The 18,158-nt window shown below is 44.2% G+C and overlaps 1 protein-coding gene across 2 annotated transcripts; it reads left to right on the top strand.

Moving 5' to 3' along the window:
* The first annotated feature begins 1,210 nt into the window (after nt 1-1,210).
* TENT5D (terminal nucleotidyltransferase 5D) lies at nt 1,211-12,637 on the top strand. 2 transcript variants are annotated; one of them, XM_063170795.1, is made up of 3 exons: nt 1,211-1,333; nt 2,433-2,547; nt 7,416-12,637. In XM_063170795.1, the coding sequence occupies exon 3, from the start codon at nt 7,431-7,433 to the stop codon at nt 8,604-8,606; it is 1,176 nt and encodes a 391-aa protein (XP_063026865.1). In that variant the 5' UTR covers nt 1,211-1,333; nt 2,433-2,547; nt 7,416-7,430; the 3' UTR covers nt 8,607-12,637. The 2 variants fall into 2 exon arrangements, with proteins under 2 accessions (XP_063026865.1, XP_063026866.1); XM_063170796.1 differs by lacking the exon at nt 2,433-2,547 and having other exon boundaries at nt 1,224-1,333.
* The last annotated feature ends 5,521 nt before the right edge of the window (nt 12,638-18,158 follow it).

Here is an 18,158-nt window from a genome sequence, read left to right on the forward strand (position 1 = left end):
ATCTAAGCAGCCCAGAACTCTTCCTTTGCCATCAAGGCCTGACTGGCTGCTCACTGCCAGGCTCAGAGCTGAGCTCAGCCCTTGCCAGACTTAACCCTTTATTGAGCTGCCAACGTGAGCCGTCAGTGCACGGATTTGGGAGCAGGTCAGGAACATGCATTCAGCTAATTAGTGGCCCATCAGGAGTTGGAAAGCAAATGAAAGCTGCAGACAGGCCCTGGCACAACAGACAGGTCCTCACAGGGTGAGCAAAGCAAGTGCTGTGCTTCTGGCAGCACTAAAATGGCATTTTCAGGGATAAAAATCTGCCTGCTGTAGCAGGGAGGAAAAATCCATTTTATTCCTAATAAAGGAATAATGCAGTCCATACCTCCTTGGGCTATAATTTCAGCTTTTCCAGCAGATTATGTAGATATTTACACTTAAATCATACTTTAAATATTATCTTTACTAAGAACCATGTGTGATTTGAGCAAAAAAGCTGATTGTGGAACACAACTCAACAAGGAGTAAATTTCTGTGAATAGCAAACCATAGAGTGGACAGGTCCTGCTTGGGATAGTCAGGGAACTTGAGTGGGTGTTGGGAGCTTGGCAGGATGGGGTGCTGGAATGGGAGGTCTTGCCTGAGAATACTGACTGTCAGCACATGTTTGAAATGAGAAACAAATATAAAGGAGTGCCTTTATGATAGCAGGTGAATATTTACAGAAATACTTCATTCCAGCACATGGCATGGACATGAAAATTCCAGCAACAGGACCCTGGGCTTACTCTAAATGAACCAACAAGCAGAGCTTCCTGTCAGCTGCACACTCTGATAGAAAGAATCGAAAGCCACTACACAATTCATAATACTTCATTCTGCTCTGAATTATTATTCATTCTAAATTTTATATGACTCTACTACATCCCTGCTAATTTGCATGTCTATTAATAATATTAAATTCCCACTCAAACCCTGTAGGGAAAATGGCAGGTTTGTTAATATCCTTGCAGAGGATTAAGCATGACCTGAAACCCAGAGTCTTTATAAAGCCTTTGGTGCTTTTCCCACTACTTTTCCCTTACCATTCCCCACTTCAAAGTCTGTTGTTACCCCTGCAGGACTGCCAGGCTGCAATGCATCATTTATTATGTCCAGCAGGTGACCGGTGGTTAACATTGATCTCCGAATGAATGTGATTGTTTGTTGGGTTTTATTTCCTGCAGCTCTCCCGGGGAGCTTTGTGTTTCTGTCAGCGACAAGATGACAATTCATATTTCTACCAAATGATTCAGTGACTCATCCTATTAACTCTGCTGGAATACACGCTCCCAGTCGTCCTGCCACGGTGAGTCCATGGGATTTTGCATTCTTGCTGGGAATGTTATTCAGGATTCAGTCCATAAATATGTTTTTGGTAGTACAAATAAGCTTTTCCTAAAGCAGGAACTTTCCAGGGATGACCACAGCCCAGAACAGACTAAATATTGCAAATAGCAGCTATTTTTAAAAAATTATTGAAGTGTTTTATGGCAATTGAGGTACTGACCTCATGGTTTTTAAAGGGTTTGGTTGGTTTGGACTGGAGGCCCTGTGAGAAGGAGCCTCATGTGTTGTGGGAACTGATATCAAGTCATGATAAATAGGCCCTTGAAAATGTTGCCCTGTGAGGGGATCCCCATCTGGCTAAGAATGAGTGTACCATGAGTCATGATGGAAAAATGGGACATCCAAAAACCCCCAAATATCCAGCATGACGGAATATGGATTATGATTTCATACTGGGTGCCCAAGTTAAACTCCTCAGTTTGTGCCTCCTGAGAACTCCCAGCTCATCGAGCCAATATCCTGTAATATTCCAGTAGAAATAGAATCCCAGCATGGTTTGGGTTGGGAGGGACCTTACATCCCATCTTGTTCCATGAGCAGGGAAACATCCCCGTCTGGGATGCTCCAAGCCCTGTCCAACTGGTCTTGGAGACTTCCAGGGATCCAGGGGGCACCCACAGCTTCTCTGTGCCAGGGCCTGCCCACCCTTAAAGGAAAGAATTTCTTCCCCATATCCCATCTAACCCTGCCCTCTTTCCCTTAAAGCCATTATCCAAGTTCCTTTTGTTGGGTGGGAAAAGCAGGACACGTTTTTGTGGATCAAGTCTCATCCTGTGTTTACTTTTTGTGCCCTCGAAGGTGCCATTCTGTGGCACAGCCCAAGCCCACAGCTTTGCATTTTGCCCACCTTGCAGCCTTATCTGCCAGGGGAGAGCTGAGCCATCATTTGTTATCCCAGGGAAACTCGATGGGAACTGGACTGAAAACTGATGGCAACTCATGCGTTATCTCTTGATAACAGGATACATAAACACTGCCTTCACCACTGCATTAACAGTAATGGAAGGGAAAACTCATGGAAAGCACTGTCAAACCAGTTTAAATATGTCCCCATTTAGGTTTCCCAGATGTTTTACTGCTTCTCCTTGTCTCATCTGGGTTTAAATTACGACTGGAAGTCTCTCCACATTTGACATTCCTGCCTTTGGAACTTATGCCAGCTGCAGTTCTAAAGTAAGTGAGCAAAACACTTCCAAATGTCCAGCTTAATAGAGAAATGGATCTCTGAATTAAAATAAAGCTTTAGCAAGAGATCATGGGCATTTATAGTGATGTGTGTAATGTGTAAACAGGAAAACCAGTGCAGAGGTGAGGGGAATGGCAGAATTTCTGTGGGTGGTTCTGGAGTGATCCTCCAAAACAAGACCACCACAGCAGCTGCCAAGATATTTTGCTACATCTCTTTTTCAGCCTCTTCTCCCAGGGAACGAGGGACAGAATGAGGGGAAACAGCCTCAAGGCATGCCAGGGGAGGCGCAGGTTGGACAGCAGCAGGAATTCCTTCGTGGAAGGGGTGGCCAGGCCTTGGCAGGGGATTCCCAGGGAGGTTTGGAGTCCCCATTGTCCAAGGAGGTGGCACTCAGAGCTCTGGGCTGGTAACAAGGTGGGGATGGGCACTGGTTGGACTCAATGGTCTTGGAGGGCTTTTCCAACCTCCCTCACTCTGGAGTTCTGTGATCTCTGAGAGGTCCCTGCACAGCTGATTTCAAGTGCAAAGTAAAAAAAATTGGAGCATTTAAATACGCTTCAATTCCCAACCTTTATTGTAAACAGAAAAACATGGGAGCAGATAGAAGCCAAGGGAAGAGGATGGAGCTGCCACAGCTGCACAAAACCTATTTCAGCTGTATCCTGCCTCAAAATGCCAGCACATGGCAAACCCTTTGAAAACACATTGAATCAACATTATGGAATATATAAAAAGAGAATCTAAACAGTTTATCAGTAAAATATGAGCTAAATTTGATGAGACTGTTCTCTAGACTGCAAGAATCTGTTTCTATGAAAGTTGTGGGGAACATGAAAGATGTCATTAGCATGGCAGATTTGCTTCATTCAGATGTAAAGCCAGATCTGCTTGGATTTTTTTTGATGAAGCTTATGCACAGTGGAGAGCTAAGAGGTGGTTAATGAAACATTTTAGCATCATTGTCAGCCCAAACTCAGAGCTGCTCGCTCCAAAAAGAAAATTAGAGCCTTTAATTTCAATAGGAAAATAAATGATAAAATCTAACAATATTATGTTTCAGTATCCAAACATTTTTCCACATTGTGACTGCTTTAGCAGGTGAAGGTGACCACTCAAGGACAAGTTGGAAGTTGAGTCAGAGAAATATTTTTTTAACCTTATAATAAGAATGATATATCACAAGACTTGACTGGGTCTGATCCATCTTATTCTGTGCTTCTCTAGCCAGTGTATGTAAAAGAAAACACCTTGAAAACTGCTTTTCTTCATCCTTTTTCCTGGCAGAGATCTTAAATCAGATGGGATTCAGGATCTATTGCAGTTTATGGTAACATTTTAAAATCCACAAGCAAAAAAACTTCAGAAAAATCACTAGGAGAGAATCTCAGTAAATTAAAATATTGATGAAGTGTGGAAAAAACACCCTCTTTTGCATTTCATTGCCATGGTGGTGATGTTTGTGCAGCTCCCATTGGCCCACATGCAGACTTTAGGACAAGAAAACCCTGAATGTGGAACACCTGAGATGCTTTGGGGTATTTGTGTGGAGGGAGTTTCACAAAGGGAATTCTTTGGCAGAGGGCAGCAGGGGAGCTGGGATTGGGGGTGCCAGTGAGGGATCTGCATCCAGGGATCACAGAATCCCAGCATGGCTTGGTTGGAAGGGACCTTAAAGATCATCTGCTTCCAGTTCCACTTCCACTATCCCAGGCTGCTCCAAGCCCTGTCCAGCCTGGCCTTGGGCACTTCCAGGGATCCAGGGGCAGCCACAGCTGCTCTGGAATCTGTGCCAGGTCCTCAGCACCCTCACAGGGAGGAATTTCTCTCTAATTTCATCTAAACCTCCCTTCCTTTTAAAACCATCCCCTTGTCCTATCACTCTCTTCCCATGTAAACTGATCATCCTCCGTTGCAAACAGCAGCAGTTTCCAAGGAATAAAGTGATTTTCCAGCCTCTTTTCTAATTAAGCAACTCAGTACTCACTTGTGCTTGGCTTCATCCAGGTGCTGTGGTCACATGCAGGGAGTTTCCTTCCCTTCATCCCGGGATCTCTGGTTTTACACAACACTTTGACTAATTAGAACCTCAGTGTTGCTGCTGATGCATTGTAACAGAGGATAATTACATTAATAATAACTCCTGGCATTAACCTGAGCGCCTCAGTAAGTAAATTTGCCCCTGCTTTGAGAAATCAGGTTCCTAATGACTATTAAAGTGCCTGGAAATTGTTCTTTTTGCCAGAGAAGATTGAAGAAAATAACAAAATAAAATCCTTCTAGGAGAGTGAAAGGTTAAAGTATGGGCTTGCAAACTGGTAGAAAATTAGTAAATCATAAAAAATACTATTACTAATAATAATGTTTATTTAGCCTTACCTGCAAATTAATTATGTTTTTGAAAACTGAATTCCTGGGTTTTTTTCCTAGTACATTTTTCTCACTTGTCAGAGTTGAAGGTGTTATTTCAGCACAGAATTCTTTAATATTTATCATAAAACATTTATGGTGAGATTGAGCTCCCAAAGCCTCCTCAGATTCTCCAGGAATCACTTCAGAGAAATGACATTTTGAGGGATGCCTCTTCAACACAAAAGAGAGATTTACTGACATTACCTCCTCCTTTCAGTTTCAAACCTCAGTATATTGCAATAACATCTGAAATACCTAAAAACATGTAGCAATAAAGGAAGGATTTCTAAGCTTATTTAGAGATATGCCCATCTTCTGACTTTCCAAGTGTTTGAAGAGGGTCCCTCTGCTAAAAGGGGGTTGAATTTCAACATTCCCTTCTCTGCTCCCTTTTTTTTTTACGTCACATCATCAGCCTCAGAAAGGTCAAAGTTTTGCAATATCAAACAAATGCCATAATAAAAATTACTGCTTAGACAGCAATTCTGACAATTTTAAGTTAGCTAGGGGATCATTTGGGCTGGTCCACCACAATCTGGCATGTAAAAAGCTGGACTTGATGATCTTGGAAGTCTTTTCCAACCTTAATTCTGTGATTGTATGAATGACTCAGGTGACAACATGGCAGCAAAAACATTTGAACAAAACCCTCTCCTTCCAACCTGCCTCCACCCAAGGTTGTCCCACTTCCAGAATTAGCAGTAGCTCTCTGTAAAAGCTGGTTTTTAGGATAGACTTGTACTGAGTTGTCATAAAGGCTCTGAAGGATGCATAGCTAGTTTTAAAGGAATAACCATGGAATTCTTATGAATATTTAATGGTGAAATCATTAGCATGTAGAATTGGCAGTGCTGCGAAGGGCAGTTTCTCTCCTTTTCAGTTCAAATGTTGTGTCCTCTAAACTCCTGCAGGAAAAATGTGGATATTTCTGAATACACCTGAAAACATACCTGATATGGGTGTGGAATTATACACTATGTACATGATGCCAGGAGCTACGTGGTTGTGCCAGACCTGTGGGACTGATTCCAAGACCTTCACACTGTCAGTTAAATTCCCAACTTCAGTCCTGCTTTAGCCAACTTTTAAAACATTCCTTCAGCTTCAAACATCTGGTTAGTCCCGTTCTTTGTCATGAGGCCAGGAAGGTGCTTGGAATTACATATGCTCCTGATCAGCTTAATGGGAGCTGAAATTCCAGCAGAAGTATGTGAAATAGAGCTCTGCCATATTCCCAAGCCATTTGGCAGCTCACAAGTTACTTGAAATTACTAAAATATTCCAGAATGTGGAATCTGAAGGCGAGGGAAGGGGAATGTATGACAACGTACATATGGAGCCACCACTGGTTAGAGAAACAACAGTGGGGACTTTTCTGTAGTGTTGTTACTTAGTAGGATTTTACTTTATTTTTATCCTTGAGCTTTGGCTGAAAGAATATGTTTGAGCCATCTGGCTGCAGAAACACTCGGGGGTGTTTCAGAAGCAGGTTCTGGGTGCTGGCAGATTCCCAAAGGCACTTCCTGCACCCAGCTGGTTCCTCACTGAGACCCTTCAGATGCCACCTGGCCACCACCTGAGTGTCTCATCTCATTGTTAAACGTGATGCTGTGAATTCAAGATATCATTTTAAACTGAGAAATTCCCAAAGCTGAGCTTTATATCCCGTGTATTCTATAGGTGCTTCTTTCTTGAGGTCCTTTTTCCACAAGACTGAAAGGGGTTTTCTCACCAGATCTGCAAACCACGACCTGCAGCATTGGTACATTAATGTAGAACATGGCTGGTGGCTTAGAAGGGAAATATTTTCCACAGAAACGTTATGGAAACAACTTGACAATTATCAGATATCCAGTCCTTAAACCACAAGTGATATTAAAGGATGTCTGTGTTTAGATGATCCACAGAGACCAAAGTTCATCCAAGGCATATGGCTGGATAAACAGGGAGCAGGTTGCAACATTCTTGGTTCTCACAAAAGAACTTCCTGGTCTTTTAGTACTTTTAAGTATTCAAGTCACTGAAGATCAAGGGAGATGTCCAGGCAGGACAGAAAGAACAAATTTGCTCACTTGGCTCATTTTATCTCTTCATGGTGAAATTTATTTGGAGTTCCATTAGAACCACCAAGTACTTCGTGTTATTAACCTTTGAGTAGTTTTAAATTGGGTCTATATGGTTTGCTGCATTTACTTTGAGTCATGGGTTATACAATAACGTGATGGCTTCTCAGCAGGATTAAAACCTGAGTACATTAAAATTCAATTAAAAGCCTGTGACAAGTGCAGTGGTTGACTCAGACCATTAACTGGGGTTGTGTCTCTAAAATGAACAGTTCCGTCACTACACTGAGGGAGGAAGTTTGGTATAACCAAGTGAAATGTCCTCTCTGGTATTCCAGAAAGTTCTAACATTTGTCTCTAATTCCTCTTTTTCTGTTTAGCCAACCAATACCACAATGACTGAGGACTTGGACCACAGATTCAGTTATCTCACCTGGGATCAGATTAAAATCCTGGATCAGGTTTTGACTGAGGCTATACCTATTCATGGGAGAGGAAATTTTCCAACCCTGGAGGTAAAGCCTAAGGATATAATCCATATGGTAAAGGAGCAGCTCATTGAGAAGCAGATCCATGTCAGGGACATCCGCCTGAACGGTTCCACTGCCAGTCACATCCTGGTGAAGCACAATGGCACCAGTTACAAGGACCTGGACATCATTTTTGGAGTGGAACTTCCCAGTGAGCTCGAGTTCCAGGTGGTAAAGGAAGCGGTTCTCGATTGCCTATTGGACTTCTTGCCAAAATGCGTTAACAAGCAAAAAATCACAGCTCAGACCATGAAAGATGCCTACGTGCAGAAGATGGTCAAAGTCTCCACCGACCACGACCGCTGGAGCCTCATCTCCCTGTCCAACAACAGCGGCAAGAACGTGGAGCTGAAGTTCGTCAGCTCGCTGCGGCGGCAGTTCGAGTTCAGCGTGGACTCCTTCCAGATCATCCTGGACTCCATCCTGGCCGTCTACAGAGCCTCAGACCGGCCCCTGACACAGGACTGCCACCCCGCCGTCATCGCCGAGAGCATGTACGGGGACTTCAGCCAGGCCATGGACCACCTGAAATACAAACTGATCTCCACCCGCAACCCGGAGGAGATCCGGGGAGGCGGCCTCCTCAAGTACAGCAACCTCCTGGTGCGTGACTTTAAGCCGGCGGATGAGGCTGAAATTAAATCTCTGGAACGTTACATGTGCTCCAGGTTCTTCATTGATTTTCCCGACGTTGCCGAGCAGCAGAGGAAAATCGAGTCCTACCTGCGCAACCACTTCATCGGGGAGGAGAAGAGCAAGTACGACTACTTGATGACCCTGCGTGGGGTGGTGAACAAGAGCACAGTCTGCCTGATGGGGCACGAGCGAAGACAAACCCTCAACATGATCACAATCCTGGCTTTAAAAGTGCTCGGAGAACAGAACATCATCCCCAACGCGGCCAACGTCACGTGCTACTATCAGCCTGCTCCCTATATCAGTGACAGAAACTTCAGCAGCTACTACATTGCCCATGGACAACCCCCTGTGTTCTACCAGCCGTACCCCTTCCACATACAGCTACAGAGTGGGATGGTGTAGGAGCACTCCAGCCTCCAAGCACTCACCACTCCTCCCTTTCCAGTTCTCTCCTTAATAAAGGCCTCATTAAAGCGAGTTTTATCAGCACTTTTGAGTTAAGGACATATTTTTGTGCAAGTTGCCAAAGTTGTTTGGTTGGTCAATGTCTAACTCACCATTAAGCAGGTGAAATAAGTGAAGCGTCTGTCATTCGTGAAGTGTTTATACCTTGATGTGTGTTTGGGCTGTATTTTTTTGCAATGAAAAGAGAAGGATATAAATTATTCTAATTTTGTAAAAATGAAATGCACTAAGTTCTGGGTTCTAAAAAAAAAATTCTTAAGAAAAATGTAAATGGTGTCAATGAAAACTGAAGCCAATTAAATACCTCTCTGTAGAAATGCCTGATGTTAGAAGGGACAGTGCTCTGGGTATGTCAAAGTCAATCATCCCTTGGTTTTATCCATGCAGTTCCAGCAACTTTTATTTGCAGCACCTTTGAAACCACACATTGCTGGGTCATCTCTTGGTTGGCTGATTGTTCCTCAGGTCAGTCAGAGACTCGGGGTCACTCCCCTCTCCAGAGAACTGGTTTGTGCTGGTGAGCAGGGAATGCCCCTGCCAAGAGCAGACTCAGCATTTTGTGTATCTGAAATTTCCACTGATCCCAGGGAAAGATTTGGCTGCTCAAGTCAGGCAGCATCAGAGCCCAGGATCTGCCTCACAGATAACAAAAGCTGTAAGAGGTACAACTATTCTGATTAAATTGGTTTTGAAAACCAAGGCAAGAGGATGAGAAAGGAGGTGAAAATTGAGCAGAATGGGCTCACTTTCTATCACTAATTTGTTATTGATCACAGCTGCTTTAATGCACAACAAACAGAGTCAGGAAAAAACTCCAAAAGCCCAGGACTGGCGCTATTTTTAGGTGAATTTAAAAAAAATCCTTGGCAGTGGCATTTGAAAAACTATTTTGTACTGGTAAAGTCCTGTCTGTGTTTAGATACCTGCACACATCCACCGGTAGCAAACAAGGATTTACGATCAGGAAGCAAAACATGAATTATACATTTTTGTGTGTGTGAGTGTTTACCAAAGATAAGTTTTAAACATGTCACATAAGTGCCTCCCTGTGCCGGTTGCTCCATGAAATGCTGGAAATGGTGCCAGAGAGTTCCTAAATTATGGAAAGGGAAACATGGAAAGGGAAACACACCCTGGGGTTGCAGAGTGGTTGTAGCAGTGATGGGCAGAGGGTTTCTCCAGGATGAGCAGGTTTGGGACAGATGGATCTAAAAACCAAACCAAACTTGGGAAAACGAATATGGAACAAGGACTAGTGGGAAAAGGAGGTTTGGAAGGGGTGTAGGTGTAAAATGGGAACAGCCAACTGGAAATGCAAGCTGTAGAGTTTCTTACATTGACTTTGTGTGTCGCTGTGTTGTCCCTGTCACTGTTCATCCTCATCTCCTCCTGCTCCAGAGCAGTGGCTGCATTGCATCCATTTCCAACAGGTGTCAGGCCTTGGGAATTTCTTCTACTTGGGCACAGGAGTTTGATTTATTTTACAGAGAAATGTGGTCTATAAATGTGCTGTTTTGAATCAAACATTTCTAAATTTTCTAAGGTCTGTGAAGTCTGATTGCCAGTGAAATGTAGCTTCCCTTTCCCCCATTATATTCCTGTACATTTGAACAAAGAATTGTTCAAAGACCATAATCACTAAAGTCAACTTTTTTTCTGTAAAATACAGTGCAAAAAATTGGTATTTCTACAAAATAAGGTTTTGCTGATGAATCTGAGTAATTTTGTGATGTCTTTCATGAATAGAGTACTGTTACTTTTGCTGATTTTTCAGGTATGTATAATTTAGTGTCTGAAAGCACACTTTATTCCGCTTCCACTAAGATGTTTCTGTTGGTTAAACTATAATTAATAAAACCATCAATTCTAATTGCTCTGTAATCAGCTATGGTAGCACCATGTTTGCATGAAAGCACTTCCAGGGAATTCCCCCTGTCAGGAGCAAAATGGAGTGAGACATGGTGGATTCCTTTAATTTCTGTTTTAATTGAGCTGTCAGGATGACAAAGGGAACCTTTCCATTTCGTTTGGTGTTTGCCATGTTAAATAGCACTGTGAAATTCTGTCAGAGCCTTACGTGGGTCACGTCCCTGCTACTGCTTGGGATCTGCAGGGATGAGGAGCTGAGAGCTGGGCTGGGCAATCTGTGGGAATCAGGCATCCAAATGCCTTAAATTTCAGGGGGAAGGGGGCTCCTGATCTCTCTAGATTTGTTGGAAAGTCTCAGTCCATCTGCACTGACCTGTGACCTTAATGTAGTGTTGCCACATTGATTTATTACTGCTCCACTCCTGGTGTCCGTGGTTGCTGGTTGGAAAAATGGGTTGATCTCCCCAAGAACCAGGGAACAGGTCAGGCAGGAAGGAGCATTTTCAGCGTGTCTTGCATGGCCAGTGATCCAAAACCCAGAAAAATTCTTCACTAAGGTGTTCTCCAACCAACAAGTAGAAACATGCATTGGGTAAAGCACTAAAATACTTTTAAAATCAGATATTGTGGAAATATCAGGAGTGGTGAACTCGCTGTGGATTTGTATAAGCCAGCCTGTGCACTTGTGCAGAACTTTATTTAGATATATATTGAATTCTGTCACCTCTCTGTTGATCCAGGTTAAGTAGGGAAGGGCTCAGCCGAAGTCCCTGGAGCTGGTGGGAAGAACCCCCCTGGCTGAAATGGGCTTTGTACCCCAGGAAAGAGGAAAAACTTAGGGGAGCACCTACAGGCAAAGGTACAAAGACATCAATATGCAAAAATCTCTCAGGTATAAATAAACCCTTTAAATTTATGGAAAAAGGTCTTATATTTCTTACCTAGAGGTAGTTCAGTTCTGAAGGTTGAGGTTGTGATTTTGTATATGTAAGCATATATATATGTATATATGTATATATATATATATATATATATATATGTGTGTGATTTATTTAGCCTTACATATATAAAATCTCATGTATCTACACCTACAGGGGCAATTAACAAAACCTGATGGTTTGAATTATTTCCTTCCAGATGTTCTATTGATACCTGGCAGCAGTAATTAACCTGGAGGGTTTTTTTTTGTTCAAGGTCATAATGATTCTGTAAAATAATATTAAAAAGGGGATGATGTATTGACTGCTGATTGCAAAACGCTGATATCAGTGTGTAGGATGGAATATTGGAACCTCTTCTCCATTTGTTACTGATTTTATCATGTGCAGATCTAAATCTACAAAGAATTGAGAGTTTTCTCAGTGCCAGTCTCCTGAGCTTCATGTTTGCATTATAATTATATCTTGTTGTTACAATCTGTTCAATGATTATAATGCCTGGAAATTGTAATGCTGATTTTATTTAATCACAAAACTTCTTAGGGTTTACAGCTTAAAGTAATCTAATGTTGTCAGGACCTAAGTGTTACAGTTTCAAGTGCTTTCCTTAAAAAAAATGTCCTTTGAATTTTGTGTTTTGTTGTAAAAGGTCTATTTGAAGCAAATACTTTATGGTAGTTCCTTTAAAATGTATTTTGTGAGCTTTATACTCGACACGTTACAGAGGTTTTTGCAATGGATAAAAGAAATGCAAATTGTGCTCAGTGGAGGTGTTGCCTCTCCATGTGTTACCTGGAGCCTGAGGATCTGTGAGGGGATTTGGGTGGTGTTAGAGGAGTTACAGTGATAAATTGGAAATAAATTTGGAGTTATTCAGGTGTGGATTTAAGATGAGCTGCAGAAATACCTGGAGAAAGGAGGGCAGCGAGCTCAGTTTTGGTTTGATTCTTTTTCTATTAAATAATCACATGGAAGGGCATTCAGGACAAAGCTGTTGCAGATGAAATATTCCTCTTAATGTGCCATCTGAAGCTGTGGAAAAAAATATTGTAATGCTACAAATGTGTAAGAATCCCACCAATTTGTAGGTCATTAGTCCACGGTGTTGACTGGTGCCTTTGGGTATTTGGGGGGTGATCATTAAAAGAACATTTTATTTAACCTCTGGTTTCCTGTAATCCCTTCATTGCTCCAGCTGGAGGTTTCTCCAGGAAGCCAACCTGAAGTGTGGTAACTGCAAGAGAGATGAAAATTTGGTTACAGCTCTTCAGGTGGATACAGCACAGGCTCAGATTCAGCCTGGCAGACCCACAGGGAAAGTTCTAGAAGGGTTCCCAGTGATCTCCCATCCCTTGGAATGGCTCTGTGCTCCTCAGCACCAGGCTTGTGTCAGATACTCACATTTGAAGTGCCTACATCTCTATAATAAAAACCTCACTGTCTGCTGGGTCAATTGGACTTTACATGCACATCCCCACAAATCTGATCCCATATTTATCCAGGATTTCTGGTGATGTTGGGCCAGGGTGGGAGAAACTCCCACAAACCTGTGGGTTTTAACTGAGCAACATAACCACATTCATCACAGTTACGTTTCTGGTTGTTTACTTGGATTTTCTGGGTTTGGGATTTTTAGGGGTTTTTTGTTGTTTGTTTGTTTCATGGGCTGGGTTCTGCACTGCTGCTCATTAATTCAGAGTTTTTAAAGAGGACAAGACAATATTGCTCTTTCTGTGGGGAGGTGTCATAGCTGTTAAATCCCATGGACTCTGAGAGTCTTACAGAGCCGGGGCAGGAACATTCCAGAGGTTTTGACCCCATGTGAGAGCTTGGAAATTCCCAGTTGGCTCAAAATGGTCCTCAGTGTTTTCCCCAGCTCCACTCACCTCTTCCTTGGGCACCGGACCCATCCCAGGGTGTGGAAGGGCAGTGAGACCCCTGCACTCCATGGAAACATTTTTTTCCTCAATTTTATCCAACATTGCTCAAAACAGGGTTGTTTCACCCCTTTTTCACTGTGCAATGGGTAAATTTTTGTAAAAGCTCTCCCATTATTTTAACCAGCAAACACCATTTTATAATAATTTCATTTCCAGACTGGTTTTTTAATACAGTTGGATTTTTAAGAGTTTGCCTCAATAAAATGGGAAGTGGGGAAGTGAGAAGGCAGCACATATAGGGGAGTTTCCCTTCCTTAAATATTCACCAGATGTTTTCTTGAGGAATTCAAAATCTGAGGAAATACATGAAGCTGAGAGAGCTGCTTTGTGTTCTAGTGCCTGCCACCCCCATTTTTTCTGCTCCATCAACCCCCATCATTAAAGACCATTTCATAAGCAAGTGATTTTCTTCTTCTCAGCTGCCTCCATATTCAGCTCCATTTCATCCTGTGCCATTGCAGAACCTGTGCCTCGGAAATCACAATTAGTTACCATGGAAAGCAACTCAAGACCGTAATAAATACACTCGAAGGCTGCTCACTCTGCCTAGGATTCCAAAATAAAAGTAAAAATAAGTCCTCTGGAGAGCTGGATGCAGATCATGGATGTTTATGGGCATTGTGTGCTTGTACATCCCCAGGTTAATGTCATTTTTATTTCATTTTCATCATGTCTGGGTGCATGGGAACAGCAAACCCCTCCACGATGCAGCCCCACTCCCTCCCAAGCCCACCCTCCAACTGGAACCCCTTTCCTCCGTCCTCTGTTTCATTTTTCTATAAATATTTCCCTCCTGTTGTTGATAAGAGTTTATTCACACTCCTCCTGGTTTGCTGCTGGAGCAGACAGGGACGGGATGCTGCCCATATGTCCCTGGATTTCTGCACACACAAACCCAGCAGTGTTTCCACATCCCAGGAGCTGCCCAGGGCTGGCTTTGCCCTCCTGTTTTCCCCATGGAGCAGCAGGAGGAGGACAATTCCCAGCTCGGGATGATGAGACCCCGCAGTGCTCTCACCATTCATGCCAACAATTTCTTCCTCTAGCGCTTCCTCAGCTCCTGACATTTCCCAGAAAATGGGCTGGAATTGCAGCTCGTGGTTCTGTCTCAAGGATCCAAATGGGTGTTGGAATAGATCCCTTGATATTGTCCTGCTGTTGACATTCCCTGGCTGTTCCCAGGGAATGGCATTGCCCAAGCACAGATCTGGATTCAGCACCAGCCTTGAATGTCTGATTTACCCCCAGATCAGGAGAAAGAGCTGTGACCTTCCCATGTTAAAGTACCCACAACTCATTTCACATCCTTAACCCAAATTCCCATCCCAAACACTCACTTGTGGAACATTATGATCATTTAGACCTTTAAATACTGTATCCAGTGAATGAATTTCTCAACTTCTGCAGGAAAACAAAGTGTCACGAGTGTTTTTATCCAAGATATGGTGCAGGCAGGTGTGCTGTGCTTCTTTCACTGAGACACGGGCCTGGGAACATTTAGGTGCTTTCCTGAACTGAAATGGGATTCTTTCCACATTGGTTCTCAGTAACATAACAAGAAAACAGGTTCTAGGACAAAAACTAAGGAAGATCCCTGGGGGAGAGTGGTTTAGGTAAAGCCAATATGTTCTCCTATGAATGTACAAAACAAGGGGTGCTCAATGCCTGTGGAAGCCAAGGAAGAAGGATCCCAGCCTGGAACACTTCTATTATTTTTTTTTTGGTTGGTTTTGAAACATGAACCAAAGGTTTTTTTTCTTTTTAAATAAAACCAACTGCTCCCTTGGTCTGGGTGAGGCTGGGTGATCCCAGCTTGGGGGTCAGAATGGATCCTCTGGCCGTGTCCACGTCCTGCTTGGTGGCCACAGAGGACCCTTGTCACAGACATCTTTTATGAAAAATCCTTTCCTTAGGGTTTTTCCTCCTGACAAGCTGAGAGGCCTCAGGAACAAAATGTAAACATTGATTATCTGCTGCTGTGGAATGCAACAGGTGCATCTGTGATTGGTCTCATGTGGTTGTTTCTAATTAATGGCCAAACACAGTCAGCTGGCTCGGACTCTGTCCGAGACCGAAGCTTTTGTTATAATTTCCTTCTTTTTCTATTCTTAGCTAGCCTTCTGATGAAATCCTTTCTTCTATTATTTTAGTATAGTTTTAATGTAACATATATCATAAAATAATAAATCAAGCCTTCTGAAACAAGGAGTCAGATCCTCATCTCTTCCCTCATCCTCAGACCCCCGTGACCGGTCACAGACCCTCTGTCCCACCCTGCCAGGACTGCAGCTCTATGGAAACACCACTGGACATCGTCATTTGTGGCACTTCAGTCACCCTGGAAACAAAGTGGCTGCTCCCAGCCGTGACTTTTAGCACAGCTAATTATGTCATTAGTGTCAGAGCCGCTGAACCAGGCCGTGTCCCCTCCCTGGTGCTGCCGATGTTTCCATGGGAATGGCCGAGCTCCACACCTCGAGGTGTCACAGCTTCTGCCGCTCCTGCCAGGGCAGCTTTGGTGGCTAATCCCAGCCCTGCAAATAGACTTTTGCAGGAAGAAACTGCTGATGAATTCAGTCTGATTTACTGAGAGCTCTGCCCCGAAACGTTTCTGGTGCCATCCCCGTGTGTGGGACTCAGCCGCTCTCCCACCTCAGGATCCACTCAAGCAAAAGAATTCATTCAATAAAAGGTAATTATATGAAAAAAAAAAAATAGCAAAGTGAAAGCTTTCCTCCCTCTTTCTCAGGGCTTCCTGTCATCCCCAGCAATGCTGATCAGCACTTCAAGGTTTCAGAATGACTCAGAGGAGATTTTGGTGGGTGTCCAAACCATTCATTGTCTGGCACAAAGCACTGGTTCCATGGGGAGTGTGGCCATGCCCAAGAGCCAGATCTGCTGCAACAAGAGCCTGCCAGGCTCCTCAGATCCACAGGCCAGCAGGAAAACGCTGCTGTTTACCTCCTCACTTGCTCATACCTGGGGCCAAATCACTGCTGATGAGGTTTTCTGAAGTTTAACAGCATTAGAGCCACACACTCACCAAGAAAATTGGCTTTAGTTTCTGACTGAGCAGCAAACAGCTCTGTAAAGAGCTAATAAATGATGCTTGGAAGAAAAAAACCACTGAATTATTAAACCCCTGTCCTGAAGGCTGCACAGGTTGGCTCTGCAGCCCCACAGAGCTGCTTCCCCCCAGGAACAGCCCTGATGGATGGGCTGGAGGGGCTGGGTCTGATCATCAGCACCCAGCTGCTCCACAGAGGTGCTGCCACCTCGACTGGCTGGGGCTGGCAGCATTTTGGGTGTTCTGAGAGGCTGATCCCTCCCCAGAGCTGCAGGTGGTGGTTTCTGAATAAGGGGAAATAAGAGGAGGGGTGGATGGGCACGTTGAAGATGAAAACTGAAAACAGCACTTGTGGATTTAGAGAATTCAGTTAAAAAATGATGAAAATCACTGAAGAGCCACGTGAGTCTGGTTCCCCTGGCCTGGGAGAGATGGATGGCCTCGTTAGCAGGTGATACCCAACAGACCCAGCACTGCTGGAGGCCCAGCTTTAACCAGGGAATGTGGAGACCACAGGGAGATGGATGTGGTGGAGCTGTGCCCAAAGCCCTGAGAATAAGGCTAAATGCCTGCTGGATATTTCTCAGCACAGACTAGAAGCAGTTGGGGACTGTTTTGCTGGGGTTCAGCTCCGTGGTTTAAATGCAATGGGAGTTTTTTCCCCTTTTGGGGATGCTTCTATTTATCCCTTGCTCCCATCACCCCACATGGAAAATCCCAAGGCCCAGCCATGCACACGCCTCTGACATTCCTTCACTTCTTGAGGAGCCTCTGCCTGCTCTGTGCTGCAGCTGGCTTTTGCTCTAAAGCAGAAGAAAACCTGGCAAAATGTCTTTGCAGAGACAATGTCAACATGAAACGGCTCCAGACTGGAAATAAAAGGAAGCAGGTGGCTCTTGACTGGAAATCCTCGATCGCAAGGTTTGGAGGGCCCAAATTCCTGCAGCCCCCCCAGCTCTGGGAAAGGCAGTGGGACCAGAGGCTGGGCACTGTCACCTCATCAGCAGGGTGGGTTTGGGCTCAAATTCCTGTTGGGAAAACCTCATGGAGGGTGGGGGTGAAGGGCTCAACACAGCAGCAGAGCCTGTGCAGTGCCACTGCTCCCCTTGGACAGAGGGGAATGGGGCAGGAATGGCTCCCACTGCCAGAGGACAGGGCTGGGTGCGGTGGAATTGGGAAGAAATCCTTCCCTGTGAGGGTGGGGAGGCCCTGGAATGGATTTCCCAGAGAAGCTGTGGCTGTTCCATCCCTGGAAGTGCCCAAGGCCAGGTTGGATGGGGCTTGGAGCAGCCTGGGACAGTGGAATTGTCCCTGCCCATGGGATAGAGTGGAACTGGATGAGCTTTAAGGTCCCTTCCAACCCAAACCATGCTGGGATTCCCTGTGCTGTGCCTGCAGTGACAGATCCTGCTGCAGATCCAAGGACACTGCAGAGAATTCCTGCTCCCACCGAAATCCCCTGGCAGCCTCAGGTGCCAATTACCCCAAACCTGACTCCAGCTGAAGAGCACCTGCTCATAAATATCCACAAATCCTCCTACATCCTGTTTGCATCATCCTCCCTGTGCTTTGGTGGGAGAGAACATGAGTAAATGACTGACTCACAAGGTCTTGTTTCCCAAATTTCATGCAGTTTTCAAGTTTTCCTTGTACTTTGCATTAAGATGCTTTTATA

The sequence above is a fragment of the Melospiza melodia genome, chromosome 16 (assembly GCF_035770615.1).
Source record: "Melospiza melodia melodia isolate bMelMel2 chromosome 16, bMelMel2.pri, whole genome shotgun sequence".
In the NCBI taxonomy this organism is placed as follows: Eukaryota; Metazoa; Chordata; class Aves; order Passeriformes; family Passerellidae; genus Melospiza; species Melospiza melodia.

Bases quoted from the DNA above. Each gene is read 5' to 3' on its own strand.
- TENT5D (XM_063170795.1), top strand. From the start codon at position 7,431: ATGACTGAGGACTTGGACCACAGATTCAGTTATCTCACCTGGGATCAG.